Source organism: Gymnoscopelus microlampas, assembly GCF_963454915.1.
Source record: "Gymnoscopelus microlampas genome assembly, chromosome: 23".
Taxonomy (NCBI): Eukaryota; Metazoa; Chordata; class Actinopteri; order Myctophiformes; family Myctophidae; genus Gymnoscopelus; species Gymnoscopelus microlampas.
In genome coordinates, this window is record NC_139960.1 from 392,637 (window position 1) to 417,556 (window position 24,920).

Below are 24,920 nucleotides of genomic sequence, written 5' to 3' on the forward strand. Positions count from 1 at the left end.
CATCACTGGCACTTTGCATAAGTTTATTCATTAAATCAACTCGGTGTCAAATATCACTTCAGAGAAAAGAAGGTTCATTAGAATAAACACAAGCACACAACCTATATTCTAATTCCAAATCACCTCTAATGAGAAAATACTTTAACTTATTGTAATCATCAAAAAAACCTAGAAATATATTATTTATCATTCATAATAATATAACAGCTCTAGATATAAGGTCAAAGGTCACAGTGTTTCAAACTTAACTAGACCCTCCAGAAAAATGCGATTATGCGATCACAGAATTTACCGCATAATCAGCAAAATGCCGCATAAATATGCGGGGGTAACGTTTTTTCAAAAAGGCCGCATAGCATCGCATAATATGCGCATTGCATAATATGCGAATTGCATCGCATATTTCCGCATATTTCGCAACTTTTCACACATTTCGCATTTTTCGCAACTTCTCGCATATCTCATATTTCGCATATTGCTGCATATTTCACAACTTTCTGCATATTTTGCAACTTCCTGCAATTTCACAGCATAAAATTGCAAAAAAAACTGCATACTTCATCGCATAATCAAAGATTTTTGCCCGCGTTTTTCTGGAGGGTCTATTTAACACGCCAAGGTTGTGTCCCAATGCACTACTCCTTACAGCCTGTAGGGGGCTACATGTACAGTCCCTCATTCACTACTCCTTACTGCCTGTAGGGGGCTACATGTACAGTCCCTCATTCACTACTCCTTACAGCCTGTAGGGGGCTACATGTACAGTCCCTCATTCACTACTCCTTACAGCCTGTAGGGGGCTACATGTACAGTCCCTCATTCACTACTCCTTACAGCCTGTAGGGGGCTACATGTACAGTCCCTCATTCACTACTCCTTACAGCCTGTAGGGGGCTACATGTACAGGATTATAGTGAACGTATAGGCAAAATAATGAAAACTTTGCACACTACTCAGTTCACCATCAACAGGCTCTATGCACAGCAGCCATATTGGAAAGAAACTGGACCTCTTCCTTACTTCCTTCACAGGTGTTACCTATGACTCTAATGAAGGCTCTGTTCCATTTAGTGTAACACAATGGTTCTCAAACAATTCTAATTTCAAGGACCCCCATAACTCTGAGAGTGTACACATACACTCTCAGAGTTACACACATACGTAGGGGTCCATTTGGAACCCGCATAATCAAGAGTTTTAGCCCGCATAAGTGATTTGGGACAAAACCCAAGTTTCAGTGAAGCACATTTGAATGTAAGGCTTCTGGCAGCTTTGACTGGGGGGTATGGGGGTATGGGGTCGGGGGGTATGGGGGTATGGGGTCGGGGGGTATGGAGGTATGGGGGTATGGGGTCGGGGGGTATGGAGGTATGAGGGTTATCGTATTGCTATAAATGAAGGACTATCGTCCATGTATCACGATGCAAATCGTATCTCTGTTCAAGTAGTTACAACCAGGCCGGACGTTTTGTCATTTTAGGGGCCACTTGGCCGTTGGTGTTGTTGATGATTTCTGAGGGCAAAAAGGCCAAAGGCAGGCAGGCAGGCATCAAGGCCACTGTGGCCCCGGGGGGCGGGGCATCAAGGCCTTACTGTGGCCCCTGGGGGAGCGGGGCATCAAGGCCACTGTGGCCCCTGGGGGGCGGGGCATCGAGGCCACTGTGGTCCTGGGGCATCTATTTTTTTCGAGGTGTACACGGCTGCCAAACACAGGGGCAACAGAGGGCCGTGGCCGTCGTGAAATTCCTGCCCTATCTGTTGAGGGGCCCATACTGCCTGTCCCCCCCCCCCGCCCCAATAACTCTGAGAGTGTACAGATGGACATTTTGGGTACATTTGTACACTCAGTAACCCTGTAACTGTCCGCTTGGTTGCTAACTACCAATCTATTTAACATGGGGCCCCTCAGTATGGGGGGCCCCCCTCAGCATGGGGGGCCCCCCCTTAGGAACACCCCTGACACCACATTGACACCCAGTGTAATTCTTATTTTTGGGGCGGTGTAGCCGCCCCCTATAAGTGAGTTTTGGACACCGACCAAAAGATTTGTGTACCCCCTAACCCTTCCATTGTTAATGCAAATCTATACTTTTGCAAAGTCAGCCAATCACATTACAGCTAGTGTCATCGCCACTAACTGTCATGTGATTGGCTGACTTTGCAAATTCAGGACTGTGATTGGCTAGCGAAACACATGACACATGTGCAGCCCTATGAATAGCAGTATGGACTTAAAAAAAGTCATTTATCCTTTTTTTAAAGTGAGTCATGTTGTGATGACCACACACCTGTCTGTCTGCTTCTCTCTGTGACAGACAGACCACACACCGCCCACTTCACACTGGGTGTGATTTTTTATTTTTTTTAGAGGTCCGTCTTCTGCCCGGGACCGCTGTGGGCGGGGCTACTGGCCGACGACGCCGACGATGCGGCGTCGGGGGAGGAGCCATCCTCGGGCTGGAAGGCCAGGGAGGCGGAGTTAATGCAGTACCTCTTCCCTGTGGGGCGGGGCCCGTCGTCAAACAGGTGACCCAGGTGGGACCCGCACTGTGACACACACGCGCACGTACGCACACGCACACGCACACGCACACAGACAGACAGACAGACAGACAGACAGACAGACAGACAGACAGACAGACAGACACACACACACAATCGTTACTTAATGTACAGATGAGACAGATGATGGGGTACAACATGTCAGGGTGAATAAAGCGATGTCTCTCCCTATTACAACCACAAGGGGAGCATGATCTCCACCGTATCGTTCACTCTGTACTCACTGGAGTGGATTTTTCAGTTAAAACCTTTTAATACGTGTTTGAAGGACCATGATAAAGTCATGACAGCTTTAATGGTAGGCCTACTCTTCCATTGATCCTGTCGTGCATTAACCTTTTGTTTTGTTTCCTGGTATGACTCATCATAGGCAGCGGGGGAGCTTGAGGGTTAGATTAGGGTTAGGTTTTTTAATTCCTATTTCTGCCTGATTTTACTGATTTATTATTCATTCCCAGAATTTCCCAGCATAACATTTGGGAAGGCTTAGCCTACCCTAGCCTTCACCGCCGCCTATGTGGCTCATTATCATTGGTTAATAAGACTGGTATGGCTCATTATCATTGGTTAATAAGACTGGTATGGCTCATTATCATTGGTTAATAAGACTGGTATGGCTCATTATCATTGGTTAATAAGAACAAACTCCATCCAATCCTCCATGTATCCAGTAGGATAGCTGGGGTATGAGACCTGGATGGTTAGGAAGGGGAGAGCTATGGCTAGGGATAGAACACACCCGTTATACAGTCAACTGATGATATTTACCCGATTACATGTAACCGCTACTCTGTGCATCCCATAGGAGAAGTAATCTGATATTTACCTGATTACATGTAGCCTCTACTCTGTGCATCCCATAGGAGAAGTCATCGGTGACGGACACACTGTCTTCTTTCAGCAGGTCAAAGAAAGACGGCCAACCTGAAACATGGAAACATAGGGTTAACTCTTTAAAAGGATGTTATGATGGTCAATGCAGATTACTTTTCACAAATGATGTACTGTGATGGTATTGTATTATGTAATGTAATAGAGTAATGTATTAAGAGAGTAATTAATGATGTAATGTAATGTAATGGCATATTGAATATTTCTGGGCCCACCCATTGTTATTCAGGCCCACCCAAAACTTAGAACGACAAAAAACTAAATAAATATTTGCCGTCAAAATGTACAGAGACTTGTAACAGATGCATTGTGGTATCGATACTTTTACTTATAAGTAATACGTTTAGAGTACTTCTTACATCACAGCTTTTGACCCATTAAAAACTGGAAAGCATCAAATAGCGTCATTTTAGATTTCATACTTTGGCTGTTCCAAAATATCAGATCTACAAGCTCACAGTGCGTCACTTTGTGCCGCGCTGTGAGCTTGTAGATCTGATATTTTAGAATATAAGAACGAGGTATCACGAGTATTTTCTGAATGCCCTGAGTGCCAAGAATGAGTTATCACAAGTAAAAAAGAAAAAGAAAAACCTTGTTGACACGTGTTAAACCACACCTGAAAACCCTCAGTGATTAGCGACCATCAGGGGATCAGTCATACTGGAGATACTAATAATATATTATACTATATATAGTATATATACTATATATAGTATAATATACATACTGTTCTGTGAATATACTTGAAAAGGTAAGAGAATCCTGGCACTGGGCAAACACAGCCAGAAATAAGTCTGGCAGTGAAAGAGTTTAAAAAAAAAACTTGTAGATGTTCTTCTGCGGGTCCCTGGTATACATCATTTTCAGATTGGGGGGGGGGGGGGGGGGGGTCATTTTGGGGGTCCTTGTTCATGAAGACGTTTGTGAACAAAGTGCTTTAGAGGACATTTGTATGAATCTGCCTCTGGACAACAGCGCCCTCTGCTGACCAAACAGGATCACACCTAAAAACCCAGGTTTGTTCCTTTTGTTTCATTCAACTGTCTGTCTGTCTGTCTGTCTGTCTGTCTCTATGCTGTCTGTCTGTCTGTCTGTCTGTCTGTCTGTCTGTCTCTATGCTGTCTGTCTGTCTGTCTGTCTGTCTGTCTGTCTGTCTGTCTGTCTGTCTCTATGCTGTCTGTCTGTCTGTCTGTCTGTCTGTCTGTCTGTCTGTCTCTATGCTGTCTGTCTGTCTGTCTGTCTGTATGCTGTCTGTCTGTATGCTGTCTGTCTGTCTGTCTGTCTGTCTGTCTGTCTGTCTGTCTGTCTGTCTCTATGCTGTCTGTCTGTCTGTCTGTCTGTATGCTGTCTGTCTGTATGCTGTCTGTCTGTCTGTCTGTCTGTCTGTCTGTCTGTCTGTCTCTATGCTGTCTGTCTGTCTGTCTGTCTGTCTGTCTGTCTCTATGCTGTCTGTCTGTCTGTCTGTCTGTCTCTATGCTGTCTGTCTGTCTGTCTGTCTGTCTGTCTGTCTGTCTGTCTCTATGCTGGCTGTCTGTCTGTCTGTCTGTCTGTCTGTCTGTCTGTCTGTCTGTCTCTATGCTGTCTGTCTGTCTGTCTGTCTGTCTGTCTGTCTGTCTGTCTGTCTGTCTGTCTGTCTGTCTGTCTGTCTGTTTCTCTCTCAATTTCAATTCAAAGTAGCTTTATAAGCAGGAGTAAACATACGTTTACATTGCCAGAGCAAAAGTGGTCTCTCTCTCTCTCCCTCTCTCTCTCTCTCTCAGAGACCCCCCCCCCCTCCTCCCTCCTCAGTGTGGGACGCCCCCCCTCCCCCACCAACCCAACTACAAAGCCACGGAATTCCACTCCAACCCAGAACACACACACACACACACACACACACACACACACACACACACACACACACACACACACACACACACACACACACACACACACACACACACACACACACACACACACACACACACACACACACACACACACACACACTCTCCCAGGGGAATGTAGGAATCTCTGTGAGTCAGAGAAGGAGAATCCAACACTGGGTCTTATTGAATGGAGCCATGTGTGTGTGTGTGTGTGTGTGTGTGTGTGTGTGTGTGTGTGTGTGTGTGTGTGTGTGTGTGTGTGTGTGTGTGTGTGTGTGTGTGTGTGTGTGTGTGTGTGTGTGTGTGTGTGTGTGTGTGTAAAAAGACACAAATAGGGGGTCCCTGGCTTAGAGCAGGGACCCACATATGAACATGCTTAGAGCCTTCATTAAAAGAAATCCAAGATTCTTTGAAAATAGCTGATCTACAAGCTCACGCGACACGTGAGCTTGTAGATCTGCTATCATTGCCCCCCCCCCCCCCCCCCCCACACTTTGACCAGCCTAGATCAACAACCTACCTGATCCTGAGTCGAACTTGGTATCAGACCTGCAACGAGAAAAACAAACAAACAAACAAACAAACAACGTCAAATATTACAATTTATAATGTAGACATTTATCACAACTCTGTATAGTTGATGAAACAAAATAATATGAGTTAATAATAATATGAATGAATAATAATATGAGTTAATAATAATATGAATGAATCATAATATGAATGAACGTTTCTTTGGACACTTTAAACATATATTTAGGCTTGTTGGACGGTATTAAATCACCCATTGAGACCTGAGGCTGATTATATGTACTTGCCCCCGGACCCCCATCTCAACATATTTAGTTCCAGAGACCCCCATCTCAACATATTTAGTTCCAGGGACCCCCATCTCAACATATTTAGTTCCAGGGACCCCCATCTCAACATATTTAGTTCCAGGGACCCCCAGAAGCAAAGATTTGAGTTCAAATGTTCGCTCTAAAAATATATATTCAAAGATTTGCACACATTTTCCCGATTTTTCAAATCTAGCAGATCTAAGATGAGCTTGTAGATCTACCAATATGTTGGATATATATAAAGCTAAACTCTACAATATCAAACTGTTCTCCTTCAAGTCACACTGTGTGTGACTTGAAGGAGAACAGTTTGATATGTAATGATATGATATGAGTCATAGTACAGATGATTCATAATAGAATATGAGTCATAGTAGAGATGATAGATCATAGAATAAAGGAAGTTATTATGGGAGATGAGTCACGTTCAAAGTGTCTCCAAAATGACCACAAAAATGTCAACAAAGACACAAAAAATAAAAGCTTTGAGTCACTTCCTCTGTGTCATCACTACCACGCCCTGTGACCTCTAATGACCCTGTAGAGCAGGGTTCTTTTGTACTTTTACTCGAGTACATTTTGAATTCCAGACTCTTAACTGTAATTAGAGTATTTCTACATTGCAGTATTGATACTTTTACTTAATTATTATTATTCGATCCGGGGAAGCATCTGTGTCATTTTAAGATTTCTTTGGCTCTTCAAAAATAGCAGATCTACAAGCTCATAGCACGGCACTCGCTATGAGCTTGTAGATCTGCTATTTCTTTTGAAAGATCGTGAAAATGTGTGCAAATCGTTTAATATATATATTTTAAAGCAAATATTTGTAACTCAGATCTTTGCCTCTGGGGGGGTCCCTGGAGCTGAATATTCTACACATGTTGAAAAAAATATATAAGATTTGCAGAAATGTTCACGATTTTTCAAAGAAAATAGCAGATCTACAAGCTCATAGCACGGCACTCGGTGCTGCTCTATGAGCTTGTACATCTAAAATGTTTTAATAGCTGAATAAATCTAAAATGACAGAGATGTGTCCCAGGATTGAATGGGTACAAAAAGTACAACAAATGGAGTACACACACACACACGCACGCACGCACGCACGCACGCACGCACGCACGCACGCACGCACGCACGCACGCACGCACGCACGCACGCACGCGCACACACACACACACACGGTCAGAGCTTACTTGAATAAAGGGGCGTGGCAGACCACACACGTGTACACGCCCTCATCCTTATGGTCTGCAAACTCTCCTCTGAACGCACTGACAGACAGACAGACAGACAGACAGACACACAGGCAGACAGACAGACAGACAGGCAGGCAGGCAGGCAGGCAGGCAGGCAGGCAGGCAGGCAGACAGACAGACAGACAGACAGACAGACAGGCAGGCAGGCAGGCAGGCAGGCAGGCAGACAGGCAGACAGGCAGGCAGGCAGGCAGGCAGGCAGGCAGGCAGGCAGACAGACAGACAGACAGACAGACAGACAGACAGACAGACAGACAGACAGACAGACAGACAGACAGACAGACAGACACATCATCATGTTTGTCTTCACAAAATACATAATGTTTAGAGAAGTAACTAGAAGTTACTAGTTACTTTGTAGATTTGCATTATTATTACAAAACACACATTAACCACTTCAGCCCTGTATACATTTCGGCCATTTCATTTGAAAATAGCAGATCTACAAGCTCACAATGCATCGAGATGCGACACATTGTGAGCTTGTAGATCTGCTATTTTCAAAAGACTTCCAGACATTTTATACGTTTGAAAACTTGTGAAATGGGACATTCTGCATAATGAGTACTTTTACTTTTCAATTCCGGACTTTTATTTGTAACAGAGTATTTCTACAGTGCAGTATTGATACTTTTACTCACGCAGCTATAGAGCACCGAAGTCTGACGTAATGTACACATCCTACCTGGGTTCCCCCCCCCCCCCGTTCTGAATCCCATAGACGTTTTTAATTTCACGTCAAATAAGAACTGTGTTCCAAACATAAACAAATGATCTCGGTGGTCAGAATCAGAATCAGAATCAGAATCAGGTTTATTCTCACATCACAGGTTTACAAGGTAAAAAAGTGGGTCAAATTCGGTTTGACTCTTATGGATATGAAGCATCAACTGACGGTGAGAAAACCATAATGTTACTTCACCGAATGAGTTAAATTTTGTCCAGAAACAGACAGTATCAAATATAAGTGACTGACTATCATAAACGATACAGAACCTCCTCCCTGACAATATCGCCGACACAGTTTGTTTATTTTTGGACCACAATTCTTATTATGAGACGATTCTAAGATGACCCAATGTTATTCTCCATAGAGACATTACTTTATGAACCAGAGGATGAACGAGTGACGTCAGGATTTCTGGACTCTATTGTCTATAGACAATGTTTTTTTCTAGCAGTTAAAGAGACATTGAGACCTGAAGCCGATTCTACATGTCTCCTAAATCTCAACAGTTTTCTGAAAAACGTATGTTTCTATATCAGTGGTGCTCAATCTTTTTCATGTCAAGGACCCGCAAAATCATATGTATTTGGCCGCGGACCCCCATCAAAATATTTTGTTCCAGGGACCCCCCAGAGGCAAAGATTTGAGTTAAAAATGTTCGCTTAAAAAATATATATATTCAAAGATTTGCACATATTTTCGCGATTTTTCAAAAATAGCAGATCTACAAGCTCATAGCGCGGCACTCGGTGCCGCGCTATGAGCTTGTAGATCTGCTATTTTTGAATAGCCAAAGTGTAAAATAATGCTTTTTAGCTCAAATCTAAAAATGACACAGTTCCAGGTCTTAATGGGTTAAGGCTCATACCTCTCGGTGCCTCTCTCTTGGGTCACATGGTACTGCATGGGCGTCAGCCTCTTCCTCAGCTCCTCCTGGGTGAAGCGGACCGGGTACGTCTTCTTGGTCCGACATGCTCCTGAAAGGGTTAAACAACCAGCTGTCAGTCAGACCTCACACACACACACACACACTAACACTCAGAGAAGTTATTGATTTACTACGAGACAAACAAAGCATGTGAGTGGATCTATAAGCATATTACTGTGTAAACTACATTAAAACTAAATTATGATCAGTGGTGGAAAAAGTACTCTTACTCTTACTTAAGTAAAAGTATCAATACTGCATTATAGAAATACTCTGTTACAAGTAAAAGACCAGAATTCAAAATTTACTTGAGTAAAAGTACAAAGGTGTTGGCATCGAAATGTACTTAGAGTACCAAAAGTAAAAGTACTAAAATATTTGAAAATAGCCGATCTACAAGCTCACAACGCGTCGCATTGTGAGCTTGTAGATCTGCTATTTTCAAATAGCCTAGTTATAAAATAGGGTTAAAGTGGTTAATGTATGTTTCATGATATCATCATTTATATCTGAAAAGTAACTAGTAACTAAAGTTTTCAAATAATTGTAGTGGAGTAAAAGTACAATATTTGCCTCTGAGATGTAGTGGAGTAGAAGTACAAGTATTGGAAATTGGAAATGCTCAAGTAAAGAAAATTGTACTTAAGTACAGTACTTGAGTAAATGTACTTAGTTACTTTCCACCACTGGTTATGATTAACAAATATGTTTGTCAGTTTCATCAACAAATAAAGACTAAAATGTTAATGACTAAAACTAAATGACTTTTTAAAGACTAATAACTCAAACTAGATCAAAGTCTATAGCTTCTAGACCAAAGCTCTTAATGGTCAAAGTTCAGTCAGAACAGAGACATTAGGGTTCAAGTGGTTCATGTAAAATACATCCAATCACACACTGAGATCTGACGCCCCCATCCTGTAGTAACTCTGAGGACCCCCTCGTTGAGACCCCTCAGCTCTTCCTCTGTTCTTGGAGGTGAGAGCCCAGAAAATATCTGGGGGTTAGGGCGGGGCTCCTCAAAATTGTATTTAAGTACAGTACTTGAGTAAATGTACTTAGTTACTATACACCACTGGCGTGCGTGTGTGTGTGTGTGTGTGTGTGTGTGTGTGTGTGTGTGTGTGTGTGTGTGTGTGTGTGTGTGTGTGTGTGTGTGTGTGTGTGTGTGTGTGTGTGTGTGTGTGTGTGTGTGTGTGTTCAGAGAAAATCCCCCGCGAGCTTTTTGCCAGGAATGTGCCCCCCCCCCCCACACACACATTATGTGGGTTAGGGCTCTCAGGGGTCAGGTGGAGGTCAGGGTAAATTAGCACATTTTTGCCACATCCTGATTATAAAGCCACGCCCACCTGCTGATTTTAACCTGTCAAACGAATGGATTGTCTGTCTGTCTGTCTGTCTGTCTGTCTGTCTATCTCTGTGTCGGTCGGTCTGTCTGTCTGTCTGTCTGTCTGTCTGTCTGTCTGTCTGTCTGTCTGTGTCTCTATCTCTGTGTCTGTCTGTCTGTGTCTCTATCTCTGTGTCTCTATCTCTGTGTCTGTCTGTCTGTGTCTCTATCTCTGTGTCTCTATCTCTGTGTCTGTCTGTCTGTGTCTCTATCTCTGTGTCTGTCTGTCTGTCTGTCTGTCTGTCTGTCTGTCTGTCTGTCTGTCTGTCTGTCTGTCTGTCTGTCTGTCTGTCTGTCTGTCTGTCTGTCTGTCTGTCTGTCTGTCTGTCTGTCTGTCTGTCTGTCTGTCTGTCTGTCTGTGTGTGTGTGTGTGTGTGTGTGTGTGTGTGTGTGTGTGTGTGTGTGTGTGTGTCTCTCTCTCTTGATATAAATATTGTAGGTAAGTCTCTATGGGGGAAAAACAAATGTTTTCTATCTGTGGCACCACAACATGCTGCTCTGCCCTACAGAGTCACATTAAAGTCATGCTATTTTTACTACTAAATGTTTTTATAATAATAATGAAAAAAGGAAAAGCTATGAACAGTAAGGATGAACAGGCAGTCTGTAACCTTATGGATTATTTATGGATCAAACATAACATCTACAGATAAATATTAGTAATAATAATTACACACAGCATGCAGGAGGGGGCAGCAGAGAGCTATTTGTTAGGGGTTAACCCTTTAAGATCTGAGGATTCTACAACTGTCTTCTACAGTGGTGGAAAAAGTACTCGCATGTTTTACTTAAGTAAAAGTATCAATCCTGCAGTGTAGAAATACTCTGTTACAAGTAAAAGTCCGGAATAAAAAATTTACTTGCTATCAAAATGTGCTTAAAAGTACCAAAAGTACTGTGTCCCATTTCACAAGTTAAAAATGTATACATAATATTTTCAAAATAGCAGATCTACAAGCTCACAATGTGTCGCATTGTGAGCTTGTAGATCTGCTATTTTTAAATGGCAGAAATGTATATAGGGCTGAAGTGGTTAATGTATGTTTTGTAATAATAATCTAAATCAACAAAGTTCCAGGGACCCCCATCTCAACATATGTTGTTCCAGGGACCCCCAGAAGCACAGATTTGAGTTAAAAATGTTGATCGACCGACCGACCGGCTCGGACTGAAATACTCTAGTAAAGTCAAAATACCTCAAAATTGTGCTTAAGTAAAGTACTTGAGTAAATGTACTTAGTAACTTTACACCTCTGTTGGTTGGTCATAGCTGACGACGTTATCTCACACACACACACACACACACACACACACACACACACACACACACACACACACACACACACACACACACACACACACACACACACACACACACACACACACACACACACACACACACACACACACACACACATTTATATTAGAAACACATTTGAACCAAAACGCTCCATTCAGTCAGAATGAAGGAGTGTTAGACAACATTCGGCCACTAGGGGTCACACGTTTACATCCTCTATGAGACAGTGGATACAGGACCGGTGGCAGCTCCATGAAAACTGGCTATTTTGTGTAAAATGTAAAAAAATGAGATGGTCCTAAGTTAACCCATTAAGACCTGATGGTCCTAAGTTAACCCATTAAGACCTGAGGCCATTCTTAAAAATGTTTTCTAAATCCTAACAGTTTAAAAAAAAAAAAGAAAAAAAAAAAAGGTTCAAGATTTTTCAAAAATAGCAGATCTACAAGCTCATAGTGTGCACTCGGTGTGCAAAAATAGCCGATTGTAGATCGTCTATTTTTGCTATTTTTGAATTGGGATCCTGAATTAATTGTTGTTATTTTTTAATTGGAATCCTGAAAAGTAACATTTTTATTTAATTTCAAATGCATTTGTATGAACTTAAATACAAATCCATTGGACATAAAAAAGACAATATCATTGTAATAGTAGTCATTAAGCTACTGATATAGACTGAAGTCATTAAAGCGGGTCATGTTTGGCACTGTAACCGCTGAAATCAATAATATATCACTATTCCCATATTAACCTGCGGGCCGCAGTAAGTGAAGGTGGGGGCCACATTAAGTGAAGGTGGGGGCCGCATGTGGCCCCCGGGCCGCCAGTTGCCTATGTATGATGTATACTTTAAAACATTTTCCAAATATTAAAATGTTTTACATTTGGGGAAAAAATGCCAATTTAACACCGAGGGGCCCAGTCTTCCTTGGTGCCCAGTGCCCACCTATCCTGTTACCGAGCCAGCAATACTGCAGTCTGCAACATTGTAACACAATTTGCTGCCTTACAGGAATACATTTAGGGTACAAAGTACCTTATAGCCAACGCAGCTATTAGCTTAGCTTACATTACAGAGCTTTGCGGAAATGATAAAGTAGCATGATCAATGGGTGCAGGTTAGGGCGGATTCAGACTGAGTCCGATTGATTCAAACCGTTCCCGAGTACGATTGTCCTCTCCCCGCTGGCCAGCATTCACACTGCCCAGGATTCTTCTACAATCGTACGCTTCAATTCAACTGTAATGGTACTTAGGTGCCTCATGGGGGCGCCGTGGACTATGGGGCTTTGGGAGATCGAGAATATCATGTCACAGAAGAAGAGTCACAGTAAGAGTTTAGAGTGAATAATAAAGTTTGACTGTGTTCCTGACGTTATAATATTAACAGAACAACAATACACAACCAAAGCAGTGTGTGAGTTGATAGTCTTTGAAACATCGCAATGTAAAGTTGTCTGAAATGAGTCACTGACGCATCCTTGGTATTTTAGCAGTGACGTTACAGACTAATCCTTGGTATATTTATCCTAGCGGCATCACTCGCTACACATGTGTTTTTTGTTTGTTTTTTCACGGCTCGCGCTACTCAAACACTAGCAGGATTATTATTTCTTGTCAACATTCAAGTAGAACTATGAGAATGTACAATAAAACCCAGGTCAAATAATGTGTCGTTATAAAAATATATAAATGATATGATTAGCAGTCCACTTCCTGCTGTTGGTACGGATTAGGGATGCAACGAATATTCGGCCATGAAACATATCGGACGATAATGGTTAAAAAATGCATTTTCGGCTTTTCGGCCGAAAGGGTTTTAACGACGAAAAAATATCACCGAAAGACACAAAAAGCTATTTAAAAAAATCTTGGAATAAAATGTGGAATAGTATTATTATGCAATTATATAAATGTTTACATTTTACAATCTTTCAGCAGTCAGTCTGGAATTAATGTATGCATTCAAAAGTGCTAAATAAATGTTTTATGGACCCATAATATGGACCCATAAATTATTATTTAAGTTAAGTTTTGCCATAATCAGGTAGCTGATCAACATTGGTAAACAAATAAATTCATTATATATATGTATATATATTTATCATATTCAGCCTTTCGGTTTTCGGCCAACTGTTTTCTATTTTCGGCATTCGGTTTCGGCCAAGAATTTCCCATCCGGTGCATCCCGTACGGATGGCTTCACGTCGCAGCGTTCCGTTCCCGAGTACGCAGCAATAGGCTCTATGCACAGCAGCCATATTGGACAGAAATTGGGCCCCTTCCTTGGTTCCTTCACAGGTGTTACCAATGACACTAATGAAGGCTCTGTTCCATTTAGTTTAACACAGTGGTTCTCAAACTTTTTAATTTCAAGGACCCCCATAACTCTGAGTGTACAAATGGAACCAAATGGACCCTCCCGGGTCCATTTGGTTCCATTTGTACACTCTCAGAGTTACACCCTCTCAAGGAACCATGAGGGTCCCTGGACCACACTTTGAGACCCACTAGTGTTTCTAGTGAGCCAACATGCACAACATCAGCACCCTGACTCTGTTTGACCAGTATGGAACAGAGCCTTCATTAGTATCATTGGTAACACCTGTGAAGGAAGTCAGAAGAGGCCCAATTTTTCTCCAAAATGGCTGCTGTGCATAGAGCCTATCGGACCCGAGACCCGGGTACGGTACGGTACGGTGCGGTGATCTGTTCCGGGGAACGGTACGGTACCGTTCACACTGTGACAACATCTGACCAGTGGTCCGGCGTGCAGCACCCACGACCATAGTCTGAATCCACCCTCAGAGGCACTGGAGGCACCCAGCACCTCATGGGTGCAGGTTAGAGGCACCCGGTGCATGTTAGGTAGGTGAATGTTAGAGCACACAGCACCCAGTGGGTGAGGTTAGAGCACACAGCACCCAGTGGGAGGGGTTAGAGCACACAGCACACAGCACCCAGTGGGCGGGGTTAGGACCTGAGGGCAGTCCGCATGGTCTTAGTGCTACAGGCTGACTCTTGCTGATCAGGTGGAGCAGATTGAAGCCCGACATGATGAGGATGAAGATGATGATGCTCGGACCACCAAGCCTGAAGGTAGAGAGACCACCGAGAGAGAGAGAGAGAGAGAGAGAGAGAGAGAGAGAGAGAGAGAGAGAGAGAGAGAGAGAGAGAGAGAGAGAGAGAGAGAGAGAGAGAGAGAGAGAGAGAGAGAGAGAGACCACCCCCACAACCTGACGAACCACTTAGAAGCAACCAACAGCTCCTCCAATCACAGAGCAGGAGAGAGAGAGAGAGAGAGAGAGAGAGAGAGAGAGAGAGAGAGAGAGAGAGAGAGAGAGAGAGAGGGGGAGGGGTCACACTGGAGGGGGGGGGGGAAGACAACAAGAAATACACAACAGAGGTCAAGGGTCGAGACAGCAGAGTTATCAGACTCCTGGGGGGCCCCGGACCCCCTGTTGAAGACCCATATAGACCAGCGGTTCTCACAAGGACCCCCAAAATGATAATGTATGCCCCCCAGGGACCCCCCAGACGAGAAGATTTGAGTAAAAAAAAAAATCGCAATTATTCAAGATTCTTTTCAAACACATTCAAGATTTTTCCATTATTTTTTTCAAAATGATCAGATTTTATAACATTAAAGTAATACTAGGTAACCTTTTCAACAAAACTAAAAAACAAAAGTTAAATTGTATATATTTTGTGAGTGGCAAAATGTTTCACAACACCCACTCCATGAATTTCAGCCCCGAAAGCCTTTTATAAACATATTTTCTATTGAAACGGTGGCTAGGGTAGTCATTCCCGCGAAAATGACGTCATCCGGCCGGAAAACGGAAAAACACCGGTTTCCTGTTTGGCCAGGAACTAGCGTGCTAATAACAAAAAGGAATCTCACACTGTTTTTAAGAGATTGTAGGATTTGAAGATGGAAAAACAACAGCAAAAGAAAACACAGCTCACAGTAACTAAAGCTCCCCTGGCTAAGAGAAACGATCCACAGATAGTATAAAACAAATAAAAGAACGCTTTTTGAAACACTTCCATCTTCCGGTGAAAACAAATGGAATTCTGGGTAACGCAGGAATAAACGAACGGCCTGCAGTGATGGTAATGACCAGCAGAGGCTGCTAAAAATCGTTATTTGTGTGGACCAGCATTGTATTACTTTAACATGTAGGAGCAGATAATGTCTCTGTTAGTGGTTAGGAGCTCATTAACATGTAGGACACATTATATTAGTGGTTAGGAGCTCATTAACATGTAGAGCAGACATTCTATTAGTGGTTAGAAGTCATGCTCAAGGGACACACATGGACACATTGCTGGCCTGGAATCGAACCCGCACAACCAGGGCCTCTGGCTGCCCGGGCCGGCTCTCTAACCACTCAGCTATAGCCGCCCCGCCCCCATCCTGTTAACAAGGCCTGTATGCTGTTTAGATCTGTGTTGATCTGGGAGCATGTAGCATGTAGCATGTAGCATGTAGCCACGTTAGTGCTCCTCAAAGTGAGATATAAACTAAGAATAGAAACTAAACTAAGAATAGAAACTAAGCTGAAAGAGATCCAATCCAATGTATGTATTTATATATATAAAAAGCACATTTTACAAACACAACGTTTCTAAAGTGCTGCAAAAGAGAAACAACATTAAAACAAACTATTGAAAAAGTAGTACCGGTACATAGTAAAAAGTAAGATAAAATAATGTAAAATAAATACAAAATCTAAACCCATGAAAAAAGAAAAGTGAAACATCGACTACGATCAATGAGACTTTAGTCCAAACTGGATTAAAAGCCAAAGTATAAAAAAGCATGTAGAAGTTTCAACAGTAGGGGCCACTTTGATGGAAAGGTAGCTAAACAAAAATATGGTTTTGTTTATGTTTATGTCTAAAGAATGTTGAGACTAAACATGAGGGGTCTTTAAAGATCAACAATAAGGGGGTTGAGTCTGGGAGATACAGTATGAATACTGTATGTCATATTTATTTGCATATTGTTTTGTTTGTTTTGTTCCACGTTTGCTTTGGTTAATGTAAATGTGTGTTTTCTCATGACAATTGAATTGATGGGTGGGGTTAGTCTAATAATTATTATTTTGTCCTGATGTGAAAGAACACAACTTTAAAATGTTAATAATATGTGCTGTATATTGACAATAATACTAAATAATAATAATTAGGGCTGGGACTCGATTAAAAAAAACAAATTAATTAGAGCCTTTGAAATGAATTAACCGAAATGAATGGCATGTTTAAATGCATCAATATTTGACCTGAGACAAAATATAGTTTTTTTTTTATCAAGGTGGTTCTAAACACAGTTTAGTTTTATCATAAAGTACAGCAAGTTTAAGAATATATTCAGAGATTCAGGAAGCCTATATGAATTCAAGTTCTTCTGTAAACTCAAGCACAAGTAAAACACTCCATTAGGATAAATACAAATAAAGATAAATGACCTTATTGTCCAATATCCTCTATGAACAAACCAGACTAACACAAACATCCCAGCGGTGTAAAGTAACTAAGTACATGTACTCAAGTACTGCACTTAAGTATCATTTTGAAGTCTTTTTTTCTTTACTGGAATTTTCAATACTTTTACTTCTACTCCACTACATCTCACAGGCAAATATTGTACTTTTACTCCGCTACAATTATTAGAAAACTTTAGTTACTAGTTACTTTGCAATTATCAGTTATTATATTATAAAACACACATTAACCACTTTAGCCCCGTTTGATACCTAGGCTATTTGAGAATAGCAGATCTACAAGCTCACAACGCGTTGCGATGCGACGCGTTGTGAGCTTGTAGATCTGCTATTCTCAAACATTTTAGTACTTGTACTTTGGTAGTACATTTTGATGCCAATACTTTTGTACTTTTACTCAACTACATTTTGAATTCTGGACTTTTACTTGTAATGGAGTATTTCTACATTGCAGTATTGATACTTTTACTTAAAAGTAAAAGTTCCTGAGACAATAATGTGATGACCAGCGGGCCGGTATGCAGCGGTTCCGGTAGGAGACACAAAGGAGACTCTTTGTGCTGGTCGGCACTAAATGAGTTACAGTACAGTACTTGAGTAAATGTGCAAGGGATAATGCATGGGGAGGTAGTCATTATTGAAATTTAAAGCCCGACAGGGCGATTAACCACCGAGGCGAAGCCGAGGTGGTTAATCGCCCTGAAGGGCTTTAAATTTCAATAATGACTACCTCCCCATGCATTATCCCGCTTATTACACGGCTACTTAATAAATACATAAATACATTTACCCAAAAGTAACAACAAAACGAAGTATTTCCTTGCTTACGGCAATGAAAGTATTCCATAAGTATTGGGCTGGGCGGACAAGTTCGCCTTGGAAAACAAATGACAAAATAAATAAAAACTCACTCCAAAACACACTCGCCCCCCATTCTATTTACTGCCGATTTGCCTGTAATACCGCCGGATTTGCCCCGGGGCGACTGTGTTTTGGGGCGAGCGTTTTGGTATTCCCCCGTTGTTGTGCCACGATAAACAAGGAAGCGCAGTGGATCAAATAGAATGACTTCTCGGTTATTGCATCGTCTATTTCTCACTTCAAATGTTTTCAAAAACATTCTTGAGAGCAACGTTTAGTTGTAAATGACGTTGTTTGTTTGTTTACATGGCTGTCATGTTGGATAAAGCATAAAACCAAGCAGCACAGGTTGACATGAGCAGGTGTTCTGAGTCTCTGATTACACAGCGGTCCGTTATAGAGCTCATCGGTCATTATCCAGAAATAATGACCGATGACTGACCAATCAGAATCGAGCATTCAACCAAGCCGTGTAATAAACTTAGTTACTTTACACCGCGGTCCATCTGAACGGCTTTAAATGGTCAGCCGGGGTTGGTCGTTTTACTCTACCTATCAGAGAGCCCGGATAGCGGAGGGGCGTGGCCAAGCGGGGGCGGGGCCCAAGCAGGAGGGGCGTGGCCACGCGAGCCATGCGTCTGATGAGGAAGAGAGCCATGGAGCGCACGCACACGCACACACACACACACACGCACACACACACACACACACACACACTCACACTCACACTCACACTCACACACTAACACACACTCACTAACACGCACACTCACCGAGAGGTTCAAGCTAAGAAGGGAAAGAGAGAGAGAGAGAAGTTAGTTAGATCACTCTTTGTGTGTGTGTGTGTGTGTGTGTGTGTGTGTGTGTGTGTGTGTGTGTGTGTGTGTGTGTGTGTGTGTGTGTGTGTGTGTGGACCCATCTAGTGGTGAGACTGATCAGGTCAACAGTGACAGACAGACAGACAGGCAGACAGACAGACAGACAGACAGACAGACAGACAGGCTAAGCAAGGGATAATGCATGGGGAGGTAGTCATTATTGAAATTTAAAGCCCTCGGCTTCGCCTCGGTGGTTAATCGCCCTGAAGGGCTTTAAATTTCAATAATGACTACCTCCCCATGCATTATCCCGCTTATTACACGGCTACTTAATAAATACATAAATACATTTACCCAAAAGTAACAACAAAACGAAGTATTTCCTTGCTTACGGCAATGAAAGTATTCCATAAGTATTGGGCTGGGCGGACAAGTTCGCCTCGCAAAAACAAATGACGAAATGGAAAAAAACTCGCCCCAAAACACACTCGCCCCCCATTCTATTTACTGCCGATTTGCCTGTAATACCGCCGGATTTGCCCCGGGGCGACTGTGTTTTGGACCGAGCGTTTTGGTATTCCCCCGTTGTTGTGCCACGATAAACAAGGAAGTGTAGTGGATCAAATAGAATGACTTTTCGGTCATTGCATCGTCTATTTCTCACTTCAAATGTTTTCAAAAACATTCTTGAGAGCAACGTTTAGTTGTAAATGACATGGTGTGTTTGTTTACATGGCTGTCATGTTAGATAAAGCATAAAACCAAGCAGCGCAGGTTGATATGAGCAGGTGTTCTGTAGTCTCTGATTACACAGTTTCCTCGTCGGTCTCACCGGTCATTATCATCGGTCATTATCCAGAAATAATGACCGATGACTGACCAATCAGAATCGAGCATTCAACCAAGCTGTGTAATAAAAGGAGTTAGTATATGTGGTTAAATAATCATATTGTAGGAGTTGATAATCTCTCAAGAACTGATTCTGCTCTCTGCTTGAATCTGTCGGGGGGGTTCGTCATATCGTCATAATCATTTAACAATAGCGTCCTCAGAGCAGACAAAACCACAGAAAGATATTCACATTACTGTTGAGTGAGAAAACTGTTTGTGTTTTAATCGGCGTAATACATTTCAGACCAAAGTCTAATCATTTCGTAAGGAGCGTTTCACAAGCTGTTTAACACAACATACTGAAGGCTGTGTGTGTGTGTGTGTGTGTGTGTGTGTGTGTGTGTGTGTGTGTGTGTGTGTGTGTGTGTGTGTGTGTGTGTGTGTGTGTGTGTGTGTGTGTGTGTGTGTGTGTGTGTGTAATCCAATCCACTGTATTTATAGAGCACATTTAAAACAACAGTGATGAACCAAAGTGCTGTAATAACACTCATTAACACAATACTAAAATAAACAGGAGCAAAACAACACAATAAACAGGACAACATCAGACACAAAGCAGGAGGAAACAACAACAACTCTCAATCTGAATGTTTAAACGCCAAGGAGTACAAGTTTTCAAATGTGATTTAAACACAGGCAGCGTTTGAGACGCTCTAACATTGGCTATTAAACTTTGGCTATTTGAAAATAGCAGATCTACAAGCTCGCAACGCGTCGCAATGCGACGCGTTGTGAGCTTGTAGATCTGCTGTTTTCAAAACATTTTTAGACATAATTATTTAATTTTAAACTTTGTTTTGTTGTTTTTTCTGCACATTAATAACACATTCAATCATTGGGTTCAATATATGTGCCGTAGAGGGAAAGAGGAAAACATACAGGCCTTCATGTTGAAGAAACCACAACAAAAGGAAAGAAAAACTCAAAAACTAACAAGACAACAACAAGGCAACATCACACACACACACACACACACACACACACACACACACACACACACACACACACACACACACACACACACACACACACACACACACACACACACACACACACACACACACACACACACACACACACAGTGTCGTGGAGTCTTCTAACAGAGCCTCTCAATGTGTATAATCTTTAGACATAATTATGATAACTTGTGAAATGGGACATTCTGCATAATACTACTTTTGGTACTTTTAAGTACATTTTGATACCAATACTTCTGTAGTTTTACTCAAGTACATGTTGAATACTTACTTTTACTAACTTGTAACAGGGAAAATGTTTACATTGCAGTATTGATGTTGATGTGTGTGTCTGTGTGCGCGTGTGCGTGCGTGTGCGCGTGCGCGTGTGCGTGTGTGTGTGTGTGTGTGTGCGCCTCCTGCGTTGAACAGTAAGCAGAGCTTATTGTTGTCAGACACAATAAGCTCTCATTGAGTAGAGAGAATGACAGGCTGAATGCTGAAACTATGGCATCCAGACCTGACCAAACCTGGCAACCTGACCGGGGTCACATTCCATTTAACACATTACCCTGCCTTCTATTATCAAATGTATTTATTTTTTAAATTCCACAAACACAGCTTAGGAATGATTCATGGTCACTCAGAGAAGCAGTAGACTGATGTGACGTCATTCCAAAAAACAAACATCCGTCCTCCCCAACTATAGGATTTTTAGAAAAACACTTCTAACTCAGTTTGTTTATTTTTGTGATGAAAACTACCTGTTTTCAACGGGTTCAAATGTGTTTGGCTATTCAAAAATAACAGATCTACAAGCTTGAAAAATCGTGAAAATGTCAGCAAATCTTTGAATATATATATTTTTTTTTTGAAGCAAACATTTGTAACTCAAATCTTTGCTTCTGGGGGGTCCCTGGAACAAAACATTTTGAGATGGGGGTCCGCAGGCTAAACATGTTTTCTAAATCCTAACAGTATGTTGCTATATCAGTGTTCCAACTTTTACATGTCCAGGACCCCCCATAATGATATGTATTTGGCCGCGGACCCCCATCTCAAAATATGTTGATCCAGGGACCCCCCAGAAGCATGGATCGGAGTTAATCATTTTGCTTTAAAAAAAAATAATATATATATATATATATATATATATATATATATATATATATATATAATATATATATATTTAAAGATTTGAAGTGGAGTTGAGGGGAAAGTTTTCTTTTTGGATTAAAACAAAAACGTTGTCATTAAAAAGTTAAAGCTCTATATTGTCTCTCCAGCTCTTTAATAAAACACAAAATACATTTCCAGGCAGGTTGCCAAATTCAGCCAATCAGGAGAGAGTACCCATTTAATCAGCGTCCAATGTTATAGTGTTCCAGTTGTGTGCGTGTGTGTGTGCGTGTGTGTGTGCGTGTGTGTCTGCTCATTTCTGTGTCATCACTTCTGTTTGTTTAGTCTGTATCCTGACTGAGTTCTCTCTCTTGATTGGAGGAAATTGGTATCCCGACCTGAACATGTATTTCCTGTTTGTTACTAAACAAACACTCTATACCATAGAGTGTTTGTTCAGTAACAGTGTTAAATAGCTCTATATTGTGATAGTAATCATTAATGATTACTATCACAATATAGAGCTATTTAACACTGTTACTGAACAAACACTCTATAGTAATGATTACTATCACAATATAGAGCTATTTAACACTGTTACTGAACAAACACTCTATAGTAATGATTACTATCACAATATAGAGCTATTTAACACTGTTACTGAACAAACACTCTATAGTAATGATTACTATCACAATATAGAGCTATTTAACACTGTTACTGAACAAACACTCTATAGTAATGATTACTATCACAATATAGAGCTATTTAACACTGTTACTGAACAAACACTCTATAGTAATGATTATCACAATATAGAGCTATTTAACACTGTTACTGAACAAACACTCTATAGTAATGATTACTATCACAATATAGAGCTATTTAACACTGTTACTGAACAAACACTCTATAGTAATGATTATCACAATATAGAGCTATTTAACACTTATTTTAAGGGTTTGAAACAACCTGATGACGCCAAAGGTTTAATTGTAACTTATAAAACATTAGTTACTATAGCCTTAGATAAAGACTATCAAGTAATTCATCGACTTTGTCATTTTTTAAATCTCTACGAGAGTCTTAGCTCCAACCCCCCAGTTTGCCCAGGAATGTCACCAGTAAAGCCCGTATTTCTCCAAACATGTATAAATGCTAAATATAAGGTAATTACCCGCTTGGCCCAAATGTTAACTAGGTGTCCGGAGTATTTGTGTTATGCATTAGTCCATATTGTTCAATAAAGAAGTGTTTTAATCCCGTCTGTAGCCGAACCCCCTCGTTTACTTGATGTTTACATTGAGTGTAATTCCAGCTTTCACCTGATGCGTCCCGTCACTACCGCCCTTTGGGAGCTTCTTACAGAATCGGCCACAGACGGGATTAAAACACTTCTTTATTGAATAATATGAACTAATACATTACACAAACACACCGTATACTTAGTTAACATTTGGGTCAAGTGGGTAAACACCTTATATTTTACATTTGTACATGTTTGGAGGAATACGGGCTTTACTGATGACATTCCAGGGTAAACTGGGGGGGGTGGAGCTAAGACTTATAGAGACTAAAGTAAAAGTCAGACTATAAAATGCATCTATGATAGTTTAGATCTAAAGGCTAGGTCTGCAACAACCTGATGACGTCACAGGTTAGTGTAACATGAGGACGTTATAAAACGTAAACAGTTGCACAGATATGTGTGACCTATCGAAATGGGTGACCTCGCCAAGTAACATGATATAACCTCTGAGTGACAGCCTGTTAGTGTTGACACAATGTATCAGATCAGATGACACACACACACACACACACACACACACACACACACACACACACACACACACACACACACACACACACACACACACACACACACACACACACACACACACACACACACACACACACACACTTTACATAGCCGAAACATGACTGTCATATCATGATATCATCAAGTCGAAGGAACTTCGACCTGTTTTTGGGGTATTTTTCTCCATTTACAACCCCTACATCTACATAAATGTTCAGATTTCAAATATAAAGTGTTTACCTCATGGCCACATATGTTATAATTATGTACGGGTCCTCAGACGTACCCGTATCTGCCGTATTGTTCAATAAAAAGCATTTTAATCCGATCGGTGGCCATTTTAAAAAAAAATCTCTCCATGTTTTCACCTGCCTGACCCTATCGGCTGGGAGGTGTACTGCACTCTGATTGCATTATAACTCTATGAGAAAATGGCCGCCGATCAGAATAAAATGATTTTTATTGAACAAAACTGAAGATACGGGTATTTCTGAGGGCCCGTGTATGATTGCAACATCCGTGACCACGAGGTCAGCACTTTATATGTGAAATGTGAACCTTTATGTAGATGTAAGGACTGTAAATGGAGAAAAAACAAACACCAGGTACAAGTTGCGTCATGACAGGTTGCGTCATGTGAACCTTGGTTACCGCTTAATACACACAAGACACACAACTGATACAAACAAACAACAAACAAACACAACATACAAACACACACACACACACACACACACACACACACACACACACATACCTGTTAGAAGTATGAGTTGTAACAGCAGCACGCAGACACTCATTTGTGTGTATCTGAAGCAGGACGGTGTGTAGTTCATTTGGTTCAGACTGACTCACAACAACACAGTTGATGAGGCCCCGCCCCCCGGTCAGGGTTGCCAGATATTGTGAGAGAAACAAGCAGAACCCCATTAGCCAGGTCTATGAAAACAAGCCCTAAGGAGCACACATTGTTTTATTTTATTATTTTGTTTCGTTTTTTAAATGTATTCATTCATTTATTGTTATTTGTTGCAGGTCTACCATTTGTGTTTATTTTGTATATTATTGTGAACTTTTAGATCTGCTATTTAAAAAATCAAATCGAATTAAGAACTTTAGAAACAAGCAACTCAACCACCAATAATATTAAGTGACACAGAAAAAGAAGCCCAAAGG

At 41.3% G+C, this 24,920-nt stretch overlaps 2 protein-coding genes across 6 annotated transcripts in view; both read right to left on the reverse strand.

Moving 5' to 3' along the window:
• msrb3 (methionine sulfoxide reductase B3) lies at positions 1 to 24,630 on the reverse strand. Of its 5 annotated transcripts, none has more exons than XM_084049700.1 (7): positions 24,502 to 24,599; positions 18,694 to 18,927; positions 9,024 to 9,132; positions 7,366 to 7,443; positions 5,845 to 5,873; positions 3,389 to 3,486; positions 1 to 2,547 (listed from the first exon to the last, which is right to left on the reverse strand). In XM_084049700.1, the coding sequence occupies exons 2-7, from the start codon at positions 18,797 to 18,799 to the stop codon at positions 2,365 to 2,367; spliced, it is 603 nt and encodes a 200-aa protein (XP_083905826.1). In that variant the 5' UTR covers positions 18,800 to 18,927; positions 24,502 to 24,599; the 3' UTR covers positions 1 to 2,364. The 5 variants fall into 5 exon arrangements, with proteins under 5 accessions (XP_083905826.1, XP_083905828.1, XP_083905827.1 ...); XM_084049702.1 differs by lacking the exon at positions 18,694 to 18,927 and adding an exon at positions 14,751 to 15,134 and having other exon boundaries at positions 24,502 to 24,595; XM_084049701.1 differs by lacking the exon at positions 18,694 to 18,927 and having other exon boundaries at positions 24,502 to 24,630.
• LOC311039739 (NACHT, LRR and PYD domains-containing protein 3-like) overlaps positions 1 to 24,920 on the reverse strand; it is a 246,419-nt gene that overhangs the window by 81,864 nt on the left and 139,635 nt on the right. The gene's annotated exons all lie outside the window — the stretch shown is intronic.